The 16,646-nt window shown below is 40.0% G+C and overlaps 1 protein-coding gene across 1 annotated transcript in view; it reads right to left on the reverse strand.

Moving 5' to 3' along the window:
- Window positions 1-2,247: 2,247 nt before the first annotated feature.
- The window catches only part of MMRN1 (multimerin 1), a gene marked incomplete at its 5' end in the record, with an annotated part of 28,181 nt that continues 13,782 nt past the window's right edge, over window positions 2,248-16,646 (reverse strand). The window contains 3 exons of the mRNA XM_009580471.1: window positions 2,248-2,669; window positions 3,783-3,929; window positions 11,128-13,107. Coding sequence (XP_009578766.1) covers window positions 2,248-2,669; window positions 3,783-3,929; window positions 11,128-13,107 — 2,549 coding nt within the window. The remainder of the gene's footprint in view (window positions 2,670-3,782; window positions 3,930-11,127; window positions 13,108-16,646) is intronic.

Here is a 16,646-nt window from a genome sequence, read left to right on the forward strand (position 1 = left end):
TCATACAAGGAGGGATTGGGGCTTGTGGTCATTATATTTGACAAAATTCAATGATACAGTAGGCTGAGTTAGTATTGTATCAAAGATTTTAAGTGTTTACAGAAAAAATATAGTATGCAACAGAAGAAAGATCTGTAGCACATTCATTCAGGGTTCATGGTAGATTAAGAATCCATCAGGCACAAAGAAGAAAGGATTTCTGGCCTCAAAAAAACCAAAACAAAAATACAAACAACAACAAAATATCCCAACCTGTTAACAAGATTTGCAGTTGACCCTTAGAGTAGTGGCTATGTTTTTTTCCGATCCTTCAAGGAAACACAGGATATTTTATTAACTATTTATGTGCTGCAAGATCCCTTAAAAATTAATTAGTGAATTTAGGGCCTCAGAAAGTGGGCTTGGATTGAAAGTTTTCATCAATTCTCAGTTGCTGTCCTTAAGCTCAAGCCATGGCAGGATGCCCCTCTGAAGCTGGGAGAACACCGTCCAGTGCTGCACGCTTCTGTAGTTCAGGTAGCCGGTGCACACAGGCACATGCCCACAGACACGCTTCAGTACCCATGCTCCTGGTGGAGAATTTGCATTTCAGTTATGAACAACAAAGTGTAGTTTTACACACCTGAGGAAAGATGCTGTAAATTCTCTTATTGACATACAGCACGGGAGAAATCAGTAATTTCATGCAAATTCATCTTAAGATCTGGTAAGGTACATTAAGTAATACTAAGAAGAGAGCTGAAGATTCTCATGTGTTTTCAAGAAAAGTTCCTGACAGTGGAAAACAAAATAATTCAGGGAACTTCAAAACATTCTGGGCTTCAATAAATTGGCATAGATCACTGGAGCACGCTGATTAACGATAACCGAATGTAAGGGCCATGGAAGGAGAGCATCTGCTCCTTTAAGAGCAGCTGCTCAAAGGAGCCATAAACAAGAACATGCAGAGACAAACCTGCCTGACACACGGTAAGGGAGGTAATGATGAGAACAAACCTGGTCCGTGGTACTAATTTGTAAGGACGTGGAGTGTGAGAAAGTTTATTTTTTCAGCTGGGAGAATATAGAAAGGGAGGGAGACAAACACAGAGAGACGTAGAACCTGATCAATTAGCATTAATAAAGGCAATAACCAGAAACAAACCTGGTCAGTCACACCAGTCGATGGGATATCAAGAAACTGCAGCAACCCAGGACTTTGCAACTGATAAGGATGTGAACCTGAGTGTTTATTTTTTCAGGCAGTCAGAGCATGAACTAAAAATAATTTTTTTATTGGATTGGTGCTTGGAAAACACATTCTGGTTTATGCAGACTGAAGTTCTGAAGTGAATATAATGCAGAAACAAACAAAATCATAGATTTACAGAGCTGAAATTTGGAAAGTACTATGATTATCTCATTTAACCTTGTGTACTTTATAGGCCAAAGTTTACGTGCTAAAATCTGTGTGAAGCCCATATAACCATGTTTGCTCAAAAACATATCACCTAAGGAAAACCCAGGTGTGGCTTAAATGCTTCAAGCAACAGAGAGACTCCACCAAATCCATTGTAGTGTTTTTCCCATGACTAATTATATTCACTGCTAAAAATGAGGACCTTATTTCTAATCTGAATGTATCAACATGCAGCTTTTAAGTATTCCCTCTTGGTTTTTTCTGCTAGATAAAAAACCAGTTTATTATCATACTGGTTACATAAAAAATCATGAATCAATTAAACCCTGACACATCAAGGTATATGGTGAATAATGTCAGGCAAAATGAAAAAGAAATATATTTTTTCCAAACAGAATATATACACAAGATTATAATTTGATACAATGAGCTAAGTAGTAACCCAGCATCTGAGTCATCAAAATCTATCCATCACCTTTGCTATGCACTCAGATTGTAAAGGAATAATCAAACCCAGCTTTGATTTGTCTTGAGAACTGATTCTCAGCAACCTTATGTAAGTATGTTTATGCAATGTAAATGTAGAACATAATTAGATTTGTGCTTCTCAGTCATGCTTATACAAGGAAGATGCTTATTTTTCCCCACCTCCAACCTGTGGACCCTCCTTGAAGATGTGCACATGGCTACCACCAAGCAACTTCTTGGAGAATCAGCACTTCAAACGCCATCACATTGGTTACTTTGAGAAACTTACTGCTGTTAAAGAAACAAAGTATTTAAAGGCAAAGATAAATTCACATGCAGGTCGCGTCATTTGATGGTAACTGTTTACATTTATGACTGACTTAGGTACGATACAACAAGTAACCACTAAATGTAGTTACTGGTGGATACTTGGCTGGTATAGAGCCAGTTGCCAGTCTGAGCCAGACTTCTTGTCCATAATTTAACTCTAATAAAGCATTTCCAGTAATCACTCTGTCGGTGTACTTGTTACTATTAATATTTTCAGCCTGAAAAGTGAGTTTGTCTATTCCATCAATGACCAGATAGCCAGAAGCACGTGGACTAAATGATTCAATGGTATATTCAAAAACATAGACCCCCAGATATGGAACATGGAACTTCCCAGTTGCTGGGGCAAATGAAGCTCCGTAGTTGACATCCAGATTGTTAAATCTGATGGGTCCTGGAGTCGTCATTCCATATGTATGAGAGGCAAAAAAAGCCACCATAGGTGCATATCTGTATGATCCTTTTGAAAAATCTGGAAAGGAATAAAGAACAACTTCAACTAATATTACATTGTAGAAAGGCAACTCGGACCAGACAAAAGATCAAAAGCAGCTTTTCCAGTAGCTTGAGCAACAGAACATAGTATTTCTGCATAAACACAGATTTTCTGTATTGTATAAAAAGTAATTTTCTTCACAATTAGTGCTAGGTGTAGCCACAAAAGAATAATTTTAGAAAGAGCAAGGCAACTTTATGTTTGTCTATACTATGTTATCATTAAGGGAGCTGCTTTTTTTTTCTTCTTCTTTCTTTCCCCACCCCTGAAGTTTTTCTCACCCCAGGAGCTCTTTCATTGTTCATCTGTGTGCGCTGAAGCCAAGAATTTTGTCCACAAATCGTAGACAAACACTGAAAAGGTTTAGCACTCCTGATGTTAAATGAGGGAATAAAAGTGTATGTTTTTCCCTTCAAGCTGAGCCTGCACGCTATGATTCCCTGCCACTGTACAAATGATTTTATTCACTATTCATATGCTGTCATGAGTGAGAATCAGCCAAATGGCTGCTGAAAGCTGCATAAAATTCACATTCCATGTGGCCCAGATGTAAATTATTTATTGGTTTTCTGGACTGAATAAGCACAGTTTCCACTTTTCTTTTTTGAAATATCTTTCAAGGGCTGCATCCTTTGCTGATGAAAATCAGAGACATGCCTAAAATGACTCCTTGAGGACACAGTCCCACACATCATAGTAACTACTGGTATTTATAGAGCATTTATGGCCGTGCTGAAGCTAGTATTCCCCAGTGATGTGATTTTACCTCCCCCTTCGAATTCCATGATATCATGTTCAAATACATCTATTGCATACCCTCCCACTCTGCACAATTCAGCAGGGAGCCTTCCAGCTATTATGGCTGGTCCCAGACCAATTTAATCCCATCATCTGGTCATATTAAAGAAAGAGATCATGAGTCACCCACGGGGATTGATGTCTTCAGCACCAAAACACAGGACACTACTACTTGAGTTGGCACTCATTAAAGTGAAATGTGAGACATTTGACCAGCAAATGCTCTCTAATTAAGCCCTGGGGCAGAGGTCTGTACTGCTAGCATATTGCACTACTAAATTCTTTACTTGCCTACACTCAGAGAATTGTCGTTCACCAGCTTCGTGCTGCAGTTGACTCCTCCAAAGGGGTGGCGACAAGCACAAATAAAACTCTGTCTGTCGTTGATACAGGTTCCTCCATTCTGGCACGGGGAACTGACACAAGCTGAATACTGCCCTGTGATAGAGAGGGAGGAAAGCCAACAACCTCAGCTGCAATGTCATTACAGTGACACTTCCCAAGTTTTCAGTATTTTGGAAAGCCTCTTCGTCAATTCATAAAGCCGGTGGAATTTCTGCTGAACTTCTGTGTGAAGGCCAACTTCAGATCCTGTCCAGGCTGTTCAGACCCTTTGCTAGTCCAGCCTCCCTCTTTGCCTGAACACAGCATACCCTCAGCTAGCCTCCAAGATATTTGGAATTACCTATAAATGCTGAGTTCTTCTTGTCTCAGAGGGTCAAATACATGTAATAAGATGAAGGATATTACAAACCTAACTTCTTTGGAGTATCTCACTCAAGAAACATTATGAGAACCATCAGAAGATTGGGATATCTGAACAGCTGCGGTTGTACAGTCCAAGAGATCCCCAACCTTTCCTTGCTCATTTATTCCCTCCTGTCGTCCTTAATTTAATGACCTCCCTCCCTGCAATGTAAGTTTAAAGGCAGCAAACCCTGGCTACAGCCAAGCATTAGGAAATTCTCAAACACAAAAATTTCCGTAATAATCTAAGGCAGGGTGGCCCTACAGGTGGTCCTCAGGACAGATTCAGTCTGGAGGATACTCATTCCTATAGGGAGATGGCGGGGCTGAGAATCCACCCCTCCTTGCCACAGCCCAACACAGAGTCCACAGAGTCCACCCAGCACCAGCTGCTCACTTCCCTCTTCCAGCTGGTCACAGTGGCAGTGGACTTTTTGTGCTGAGCCACGCAGCTGGCTCAGCCTCCTTCTTCCCTTTTTGTATGGTAGCCCTCCGACACTACAGCAAACCAAGACACAAGTGAAAATCAGGTGGTCTGCAGTCATGTGATTAAAGAAATATGTTGGATCAGCTAATTAATCTTTACTAAGAATGGGAATGTGCCGAGAGGCTTGGAGCTGACCGTACAGCAGGAGCCCTTCAGAAACAAAAAGCAAAACTTGGAAGACACAATACTGACATATCCAATTTTATTTCCTTCTTTTGGTGAGACAAAAGAGTTATTTTGCTGCTGGTTCAGGCAAATTTGTGCTTTGGTTTGGTTTCACTAGTGCAGACACAGAAGGCTGCTCTTTTCGGACAGAGCCAGCTTATCCTTGGGCGTACCAAAACACAGATTTTGTACTGCTGGTGTACAAGTTGGACTGTCCTTCTATGACATTAGTCACTCAGATGTGTCACAACCATTGCAGGAGAGTCTGGCTACTGACGATGAAAGATCTTAAATGTTATCCAAACGACTTCCAGTACTTGTCCTTGCCCATAAATAACTCAATTCCAGGATATCTACCAAGATTGCTGTAAAAGTTTTGTGTTGCAAGCAACACAAATTATACCAAACAGATGGTTTTGCAGAGCACCCTCACTGAGGGTGTCCTTGCCTCTCTTCCTATGTATGAGCTGGCCAGATCATGCCCAGCCAATACAGAGAAACCTGTCAATCCAGTGCTGCTGAGCTCTGACACAGTAACTACTGAGAGTAATTGTATAATGTGTTATCATAGCAGTTTGGGGGGAAGAACACTCAGGCCACATTAAAAATTAAATATTGCTATGAAAAATTCTGAACGCAAAGCATTCCCAAGCCGTACATTTTTCCTTTCTCTTGCTTTGGTCAAATAACAGTCAGATGTTCTAGAAAAATGAACCTTTTCTTTGCCAGGAACTACCAGCAGAGCTCTGGAAAGAGAATTCCACACAGTCCTTGATGGTAAATCTAGATTGGTAGGTGGGAACTGAAAAAGCCTTTCATAAAAGGGTCTACTTATTGCCAGGGAAATGTTGAACTGGATCTTCACATAGATATTTCAGTAATGCCCATAGTTACCTTCAGATTCCCATCCAGCCATTTCACAGACTGCTGCATTAAGGCAAACTATTTCCACAAGAAATTTTAGTTCAGTGAGCAGAATGCTAAAGCACATTGTACTGTGCCACTTGAATTTGCACTGAAGGAGCATATGGACTTAAAAAAGCAACAGTAATTCTTTTCACAGAAAATAATGTCCATCCCATAATGCCTGAAATAAAGCAATTTAAGACTGTCATGACTGGGGTCACAGCACAGGTAACTGGACATGAAGAAATAATGTTTTTCTTCTCAGATAATAGTTTTGCTGCACAGTTAATTGAAGTTATTTTTCACTCATATTTACCAAGCATCCACAACATTTCACTCACATTTACAAAGCGTGAAAGGAAAGCAGAAAAGGAAGGAAAACAGCTGATTGTGCTGACTGTATCATATTCCCAAAATACAAAAGCTTTGTGTAAGAATACAGCAGCCTCTGTGCTAATTGGCCTCTGCTTAACATAAACAAGAAGTAAATCCAAGAAACAGGAAAAAGATCACAAAAAGGAAATGATAATGAGATTAAGACTAGTGTTTTAAGAGCCTTCTGAGGGATGATTTTACCTGAACTTAACCTTGGAGTTAAATCAAACTCAGACATAGCTTTACCTACAATAAATTAACCCTTCAGGTACAGCATTGCTTAACAGCAGCTGGGGAGCCTGCTCCATTTGCTAGAACTAGGAGAAGCTGTGAAGAAGTTTGAGTCAAGTTAGGATTTTCAGAGTAAAAGGGAAATGCCCTAGATCTCCACTGAGCAGGTAATCTCTGTGTAACTTCCATGTAGTCTTACAATAGCATGTTTTTGCTGTCATTTCTGGCTGAGGCTGCCTCACAGCCTAGTATTTCCTTTTTCTTTCTCTTTGCTGAAGGGCATCCTGAGACACTATGTCCGTATTCTCTGCTTGGGGTAAAGATGCCAAGAGGTTCAGATCAGGAAAGGATTTCCTACTATAGTACATACCCTATTTTTAATTAATCTTTCACAACTTAGTAGTGTAGATGAGTAAAAGAGAGAGACTTTATAAATTAAATGAAAGGCTTAAATTGCAGCTATTAAAAGCAAAGAATAAACTGAATGCAGTTGCTATTTACACTCAGTATGGTAGGACTGAGGATAGCCAGTTAATGCTGAGTTTTGCTACTCTTCAGGAAGGCAAGCAGCCAGAAGCTCTTTTGGGAAATAGACTGCCAATGCTGTACAAACAAATCTTCAAACAAATAATGAAACTCTGTCAGTATCTACTGGGGTGTTGTTTAGAAGCAAATCAAATATTTAGCAGTTTAATGGTCTCCTTATGGAAAGAAGTGACTCCAGTGGTTCAATTTGGAAATGGCTGAACAGGAAGTAACTTACCAACATTTTCTCAATATTTAGTTGTCAGTAACTGTCTCTCAGGAAGCCCTGGGAGATTGGAAGAGCCTAGGAATCTACTAAACCACCCTGCTCACACAGGGGCAGAATGGTTGTCAGTCTACAATTACTACCTCTGGCTTAGTGCTCTCAGTCTGACAGTGATAAAAGCGATGAGCATCCCCAGTAGCCTAGATGCGAGGAGTGCCAGGGAGGAGAGGGAGAGAGGCAGCCCCACGGGGACCGGCAGCCAGGAACTGGTGGTGACAGCAGGGCTGATGCTTCACCTCGAAAGGTGACAAGCAGAGCATGGCAGGTTGATCATGGCAACCAGGGTTAGTCACAGCCCAGCACGACTGAAAAGGCCTGGGATTTTGGCTTGAGCTGAAACAGGGATCCCAGGCCCATGGGCAGTGTGTACAGTGTGGGGACTAGGTCAGGATGCCCAGGGCAATTAAGGCTATCGGTGCACTCAGGACCCTGACAGGGAATTCAGGTATAAGTGCTGTGTAGGGTGTTTGTGGTGCAAAAAAGCACAAAGATTCACCCACAGTGCTCTTGAGCAAAAAGTAAGGAGGAGAGGTGCCTCAGCTGTGCTCTCCCGTTTTGGGTGGGGCGGGACTGTCAGACTGATCTGAACTACTTGGACTCCAGCAACTCTGCTTTTCTGTTAAGCAGAGGTATCTAATACTTCCAGTGTGATGATTTCAGGATCACTAAATTAAAACCAACAAAACAGTTCCATCTACCCGTTAGTTTAAAGAGTAAATGCAAAATTGGCGTATATAGGACGAGAGGAAATGGCCTCAAGTTGCACCAAGGCAGGTTTAGATTGGACATTAGGAAAAATTTCTTTACTGAAAGAGTGGTTAAACATTGGAACAGGCTGCCCAGGGAAGTGGTAGAGTCACCATCCCTGGAAGTATTTAAAAGACGTGTAGATGAGGTGCTTAGGGACGTGGTTTAGCGGGCATGGTAGTGTTGGCTTGGCGGTTGGACTCGATGACCTTAGAGGTCTTTTCCAACCTTAATGATTCTATATGTCATCATGAGCTAGAATAACCATCAAACTTGTGCAATTAAAACACAAGATGCAAAACATTCAAACAGGTTAATTTCACTGCAGGCTTGAATGATAAAGCAACAATGGAAGCTTGCATTTCTGTTAGGAGTCAGGCATCATGTGAAAACAAAATCAGAAATAAGACATAGAGAAAACAAGAGTGAAAAGAAATTACTGCTCTCTCACACAGATGCACTGTTTTAAACAAATAAATAACACAGCTGCACTCTCAGTTATTCATGTTGATGGGAGGGTGGCATAATCTGCATAAAGCAAACCCACAACTAATACAAGACATGCAACGAGAGAGTGCATTCACCTCGGAAAAGCACAGCAGCCTCTAGGTTCTCTGGAGAACAGACACAGCACTAAAAGGCAACGGGAAAATGGGAACTGAGCTAAGCTGCCCTTGCGCTGCATCACACATTTCTGCAGTAGAACAGTGCATTGGAAGGTAGGACCAGACATAATCCATAACCAAGACTGATGAAGAGTTTACCATATATTTTTTCTTTAAAGGCTGTCATCTCCCCTATGTTAGCTACTTGAAGCTGTCTTAAGACCATCGCTTTTTTATTCACTCCAGGTTGCCATTACAGTTAGTATCAGGTAAAGTGTTAGATTTTTCATCCCTCATACACGTATTGCAGCCTCTAGCTGACATAAACCTTTTCTTTTGTTCATTCCACAACATGGGAAGTCTCCAAATCTGTATGTTCCTGCATACCTAATGCAAACTCACATTGTTTCCCATTGTTTCCAAATGACCACTGAGGAAAGTATTACCTTAGGGCCAAATCCTGAACATATTAAATCCAATGAAAATCCCAATCTGTTAAAATAGGATCAAATATTGAACATGCTGGAATCAATGAGAATTGTCATTCACCTCTTTCTAGAATTTTATTCTAATCTTTCTGAATTGAAAAAGATGATCTAAGATCAAATACATTTTATATATAGCCAATTATACCTCAGGGTTTCTACTAGAAACTTTAGTAGAGTCGGCACATATCTCTGGATGGTCTCCTGGAACTTAGAGAGAAAAAGCTTTCCTGGAGAAGTAAAATCTACCCAGGCAGAAGATGGATACTTGTTAATTAGGTTAATGGTCTTACTTCTTTAACTTACAGAAAGGTAATGTATGACTTTGCTAGGCATGAAATATCATCGGGTGTAAAACCTCATTAGTAATGGAAAATTCTGCATAAACATTGCTATGTAGAAACCTTGCTTAAAAACCTTGCTTTTCAACTTCTGCAAAGATCTGCACTTTCTGTAAGAGCAAGCATACATCCAATGTTATCAAGCAAGCATAATAAACAGGAAAGACATTAATTCATTAATGTGGAGTAAAAACAGAGCAGGTAGCAGCTTCCTGTGCTCCAGGCAGGTAGCACTAGTGACATTTTCCAACAAAGTAGAACACTCAGGAAGGATCAAAGGCATCACATCTCATTTTCCTTTAGTTTTAATTGTGAACAAGGGTTTTGAATTTCCATCCTGTGCAGAGGCAGGAAGAGGCAGAAAACAGAAACGACTGAGAAAGAATTGCCATTTCTAATATCGAAATAATCAAATTATTTTGTAGTAAGAATTTGGCAAACCTTGGTGCATTTTTAAGTGTGACTGCCTGTTGGAATAGCTGTGTGTCCTCTCTACCTGAAAAGATAACCAAGGACTGAAATCCTTCAGCGGGGATGGCTTTCAGCAGAATCCAAGCTACTCATGAGATTGAGGCTTTAAAAAGGATCCTTTCCATTGATTATTGAAAAGCACCTAGGACAGGAAGAGACAAAGGAGGGAGGGGGGGAAAGGGAGGGAAGAGGCGTGGAGAGGGAGAGGGAAAGCGCGACTGTCCATGGTCTTAGCACGTGAACAAGAGTGGTATCTCTTACTACCCCTACATCATTTCAGAAATGTTCATAAGTTTAAGAATGCTTTACAGAAAAGATTTAGGTCTGGGTCTTCAAAAGTATCTGGACATCCATCTGTCATTTAGGAATCTGTCTCACTTATTTTAACGTGAATTAGAGTCTTCTGAAGATTTCTAGCCACTTAACCATTCTTCATTTTCTGTATTTTCCCAGAAATGCTATTTCCATAAAACATTAGCTTATGCTATCGATTTTCATTCAAGTCTGATTCCAAAAGTCATAACTCAGAGTTTGTATTTCTGTGAATTCATCCATATGAATTCATTTCATATTATGACATTTGAACTTAAGTTCAGAAGCGAATCACACTCAAAACATCCTTTTTAAGAATGGTGGCTCCTACTCAGCTGAGCTGTTTTCCAGATGCACTCAAGTCAAACCTACTTTATTGGCTGGGCTCCTGATTCTGCAAGAACACACTGTTGTAATTGTAACTGCACTAGTAATCTCAATGAAGTACTGAAGGAGCTGGCAAAAGTCATTTGCTGTATTCACTTGCTTCAGGTTTTTGATACTTTTCATCCCCACCGACACTGCAAAGTACTGATGCAACCCCAGATTTCTCTCCCTGCTTGCATGTTTTTTTTACTGAAATTGCTAATTGAAATGCAGGCACAAAATTCTTGTAGTTTAGATTTTGTATAAATTGTCAGTTACATTTGAAAGGTCAGGTTCTCAGCTGAGTTTGTGTGCATGCACATATATCTTAAACTGATCAGATGTGAATTTATTAAGGAAAATTAAATGAAGCTTCTAGATGCCTTAGTGCAGAGGGCCCTCATAAGAAAAATAAATTCCCTTGTAAGCAAGAGACTAGAGCAACCTCAAGTTCCTCTGAAACACTCTTTATGGCATTCTCTGGACTTTTTTTCACCCTCACTCAAATTCTTCCACCTCAGTTCATCACAATGGTTACATAAGACTATTACAAAGACCCTAATTTTTAGTAAAGTAAAATGCATTACCTGAATCTATAGTATTATCTGTGTTTCTCTGACTTCGGCTTGCCAGGCTCATGGTGACGTTTGCTGCCCCTTTTTTCACTGGAGCTGGTTTCTTTATAACTGGTTTCACCTGTTTCTGAAGTTTGGTGATGTTGTTCATTGCACTTGCCACTGATATGTCAACATGCTGGGTTAAATTCGTCAAGATAGATCCTGCTTTTATTTCAAGCACAGATTCAATGAGCTCCTTGAGGCCCCTCTGCAGCAGGGGGATATCTGGCTGAGCAAGTTTAATTAGCACAGGTATACTCGCGTTCACTTTTTGGATGCTGCTGTTGGCATCCTGACACAGCCCCCAGGCCTCATGAGCAGTCTTGTTCAGAAGTGGAATGCTGTTTGAGAAGCGGATCGACTTGGCTTCCAGGGCCTTGATCCTGGAACTCAGTGTCTGGAGCTGAAGTGAGACCACTTGTTCTTTCTCTGTTGAGGCAGCTTTGGTTTTTTTCAGTGAGACACAGTTGTTTGCCAAAAACTTGGAAATTTTTGACTCCACACTCAGAAGGCGAACCTCATGGTCCTTTGACTCCTCCACAGAGTCAAATAGTTTTTCTTCGAGGCGGCTGATATCTTGTTGTTGATTGTCCACTTTTGATGACGTTTTATTTAAAATATAGAAAAATCTTCTGAAATTGTGGAGGATACTTTTGTCAGACTCTTCATATGGAAGATCAGAAAGGGATGGAGCTACTTGTGAAGTGAATTCATACTTCTTGCCAATGAGAAGTGTCTGGAGGGATTCATTCAATTGTTGGAACTGGGGAATGAAAGCCAGGAGGCTGTCCAGTTTCTCAGCTCTGCCGCAGCAGACTTCAGTCTCATTTCTTAGAGCATGTAGCATATCTTTGAGTACATAGTTATCTTGAATAGAATCAACAGCGCTGTTTATTACTATCATGGTCTTGTTTAATCCATCTTCTATTTCCATGGAGCATTCATTAACACGACTCTCAAACAGTTCCTGATAAGCCTGAGATTCATTTTTAAGTCCTTCCTGAGTTTTGGAAAGCTCCTTAATTGCAGAACTCATTCCGTTAATGACAGTCGTGAGGTTTTCAAGCTTCTCATTGATTGCTTTGGCTTGGATTTGCTGTTCATACTCTGAAGTCAGAGTAAAAGGCACCCCTTGTTCAATCAAGGGTTGCAGGATCTCCATATCATAGCACAAATCATTAATTTGCTCATTCATTTTGTCCATTTTGTTGTCCATTGGAAGGACCAGGTCAGAGAGACTTTTGTTTAGGACAAGCACATTCTCTTGGGTTGCTGCCAGCTGTGTTTGGAAATGCCTTCTGCTCTCCGACAACATGTCATCACAGACTCCCAGAACAGAGTCTCTCTGAATTTCCAGTGCAACACTGAGATTGCTGATCTTGCTATCCTGGACTCTTAAGTCATCATAGATTTGCAGCACCATCATACCTTGTTTCTTTACTTTCTCATGCAGCGTGAACATGTACTCTGTAACATTGTGGTCTGTGACTTTATCTGCTGAAGGGATGTTTTGACTTGAAGACTGTTCAGCTGATAACAGTTGTTCATGAGCATCTTTCATTTCGGTAAGAGTCCTATTTAAAGATTCATAATAAATGACACTTCTTGACTGTTGATGCACCAAGTTATCTTCCAAGGATTTCTGCTTTTCCTGTAAAGCTTTCATAGGCTTGTCACAAGTGAGGGTCATTTCTTCTTTCATCTGCACCATATGACTCTTTAGCTCCAGAATGTCAAGCTTTGTTGGCCCACTGTCTTTCTCCTGAGCAAATTTTTGTTGGGTTTCATTCAGATGCTTGACTAAATCTTTTGTATTTTCAAGATCATCTGACAAACTAGACACAGTCTTGAAAATTTGAGCCATGCTCTCTTGCATTTCACCTTGAAATATTTTAAACTGTTCTCTGACAATATCTTTGACTAATTCATTAATACTTCTGGATTTGAGACCTTGGGGGAAAAGGAGAAATATGGAAACAATCAAACCAATTGTGTTAGCAACATGTAAGTTTTTTCCACAATGTGAGCAAACACAGTTCTGTACAGAAGTGAAACACACACATCCGTGCCCCAATTTACTCACCCTTAAAGCAAAATTTAAAGCTGATGAATGTAGAGGGTGGCTAATAGTGTTTGAAGACTCCTCCTTGTTTCTACTGAAATCAATGGGAGTTTTGCTATTACCTTGAAAGGGCAAACTCAGACTCTGCATATGTGGTATCAACTTTGATCTCCTAGCTAAGCTGTTTCTGAGCACTGAAATGAGGAGATCTGTGTGCTTTTGTGGCTTGCTCATAAGAAAATGATGTGTCCTTTCTCCACTGGGAAAGTAAGGAAAAAACACCTGCTTTATCAACATTATGGTCAAGAAGAAGTGAAAGCAGAGATTATTTCCTTGCTATTGTATCGTATGTGGTAAGTGATCACACAACACACTATAGTGAGAAAGCAGCAAAATAAAAAGAACAGCCTTATTGAATATCTGAAGTTAGTAACGTGACCACTGCTGCAAAAGGCAGACATTTTAAAGGTACAAACCTTTCGTTAGTCTTGCATACTACAACTCTTTAAATAGCTCCTAGGAATACTGATCCTGAAAAGCACTAGACAGAGATGAATGTGTGGGAATTCTGCTCCTGTGAATAACATCAAAATATGTCTCCCATATAGCCTTAGATGGGTTAAGACAGTCATAAAATAGTGTTAATCAAGAGTGCTGCGTAACATATTTGAATTAATTAGAGCAGTAGTTCTGCTCTGGTGTGAGATTAGAAGAATTTTTTCAATTTGTTCTCCAAAGGTAGCCCCTATGTCCAGCTAAAGCACTGAAGCATTCTTTGCACATTTTTTTCTATACTCTATGGACACTTGCAGCCAGCTTGCAATATAACGGTTAAACTCTTCAACCTCTACAATTCCTTGATGACCATCAGTTCTCTGATTGAAACCATGTTGATAAAAGCAGGAATTCTTCTGTTGCCTTCCTCTATTTTCCTCTCAATTACTTCTATAGCCTGGATTTTATTGCTTCATCTCTAAAACAGCAAGGCATGTTCTAAAACCTTATTTGCAAGTACATTCTCAGCAAGAGCAGCAAAACAGCAGGAAAACAGACCCATGGAACCCAATGCAACTTTGAGCTCCAGGGGTGCAAAAGAATTCCAAAGAAAAATTATTTTGTTCAGCAAGCTAGAGAGAAGTACAATGCTTTTTCTGTTCAGGAGATTCATCTGAATTGTGCATGTGTTTCCAGCTGTAAACTGAGATAAAGTAGTTGATAATATTTGTTTTTTATGAACTATAAATGAGTCTCAGTCTTCATTATGTCTGGTAAAATGGACAGTAAACACCTCTGATGCTTAGGGGAGAAATCTGTCACTTGTTCAGATAGTGGTTTTTTTCAAGGCAGGATACAATAGGCAGGTGCAATCAGTTTGCTAGCCTAGAAAAGAGCCACTTCAGAAATATAGGAGGAAGTTTCCTAAGCAATAAACTCAATTACTGTCAACTGTGGTCACAGTTGCTGATGTTACAGCAATTTTTACACAAAGTATAAAAAACAACAAAGTGATAATACTGAGATTGCCTTTATTATTTTACTTTTTACTACCTGAACAGCAAGTAAATGACTAGACAGATGTATACACATGAACGCGTACATGAACGTGCACACTTACACACAGAGATTTGTCAGTGAACTTCAGTGAATGAAAAACAGTAAGATAAGATACCCGAGAATGAGGATGTCCTGGCAGCTAAGAGGAAGAACCAAGATATGAATGCAGAGTAAAATAACTGACATGTAGAGAAACCATTGCAACTGATGATTTGGTCAGGTTACCTTATGATGCTGAAAAATCTTCTGTGCTTTAAGAGACACAATAAGCTGTGAAGAAAAGTTTAATGGCTGTCAAAAGAAACAAGGTTAGTCTACACCTCCTGCGAGGAATTAATTAAATTTCTTCATGTCAGCAACAAATCTTGATAACAGACCATCCTGCTGTGAGAGGTCTTCCACAGGATCTACACTGGCCTTTTCTTTCTGTGACAGTCAAGAAACTGCCAGTTTCCCTCTCTCACGTTCCTACTCTATTCAGTTGGCTCGCGGCTGTTGTATGGAGCTCAGCTCTGGTTTTCAGCTGTTCTTGTTATCAAGGGAGCGGACTCTGATAAAACAGACAGCTTTGGGTTTCTCTCCCTTACTTGCTGACTAGGACAACTAGGTACCTGGTAAGCAAGTGCTATTCCAAAGTTCACCAGGGGCTGTGGGAGCATGCTTCTCCACAGAAAGATCTGACCCAAACTTGTGTTGTAGGTGACAACTGGGTATATTCTTAAGCTTGAGCTGACAATACTTATGAGTACATTCATGGATGTAACTCAATTTCTCCGTTGCTCATTTTGAAATAGAAAGGTCCAAACTACCTGTGAACATTAAAGATCGCTTGCACTTTTCATGAGATTATAAATTCTAATTTTAACTCCCTGGTTGAAATCCAAAGTGTGTAATTAGTTTGTGTCAACATATACTCCCTTTGCAGTTTCAATTATTTGAAGAATAATGTGCAAAATAAATGTATGTACACAAGAGACTGAGTTAAGGTTATATAGCCAGCTGTAAATGACATTTCTGACTTGGAGGTGATTAACACTCCATTGCTGAGTTCATTTTTAAAGGAGTGTACATTTTAGTAATGAAGAGGAAAGAAGTGTATAAAAAGGCTTGATGTGGAGTGAAAGGAGGAAGAAAGAATAGCAAGAAGTAAACATAGTTTACTAAACTGAAGGGAGAACACCAAATTATTTTCTTTAACTAAAAAATAGGAACAGTCTCCTGAGTACTGAAAACAATTTTTAAAATGCACAACAGGTTTCACTAATCAAATTAGAGGACTGTATCAGTTACCCCAGTGAGTGTTGCCCTGTATCAACAGATGACAGGTTTGTGGGTGCAAAGTCTCTTTACAGATGAAACCAAGAAATAAAGACTTTGTAAACTGTATTGAATTGTTTGTTCACAGAAACAGAACTCACTCCTAACAAACGCTGATACAAAGCTGGGCAGCCATTAGAATTTCTGTGATAAGAAGAAAGGTGATTAATGGATATGAGCGAAGGACCTGGGCACCATGGGAAGAAAATGGAAAAGTAGGGGAAGAAGGAAGAAGCCTGAATAACATGAGGCAACTACAGACTTAAAATGTGCTTCGAAAGCACGTTGCTTCAGGATGCCAGTGGTAGTGGGGAAAGTTGTGTTTTGTTTCAGGTGAGCTTCTAAAAGTAATTTTTAGCAAGTCTGATGTGCCTATACTGCACATCTCTATCAAGCTAGAGCACAGCATGGAAACTTCTTCCAGCTCCTCCTACTTTAGGATGCTCTTTGCCCACTTGGAGTATGACTGACTGATATTCCCTGGACAGAAACTGCAGTTACCCTTCAACATTACATATACAAGCCAACAGAAACACTAATCTTGTTCTCTCTCCCC

This window comes from Fulmarus glacialis, unplaced genomic scaffold, assembly GCF_000690835.1.
Source record: "Fulmarus glacialis isolate BGI_N327 unplaced genomic scaffold, ASM69083v1 scaffold48506, whole genome shotgun sequence".
Lineage (NCBI taxonomy): Eukaryota > Metazoa > Chordata > Aves > Procellariiformes > Procellariidae > Fulmarus > Fulmarus glacialis.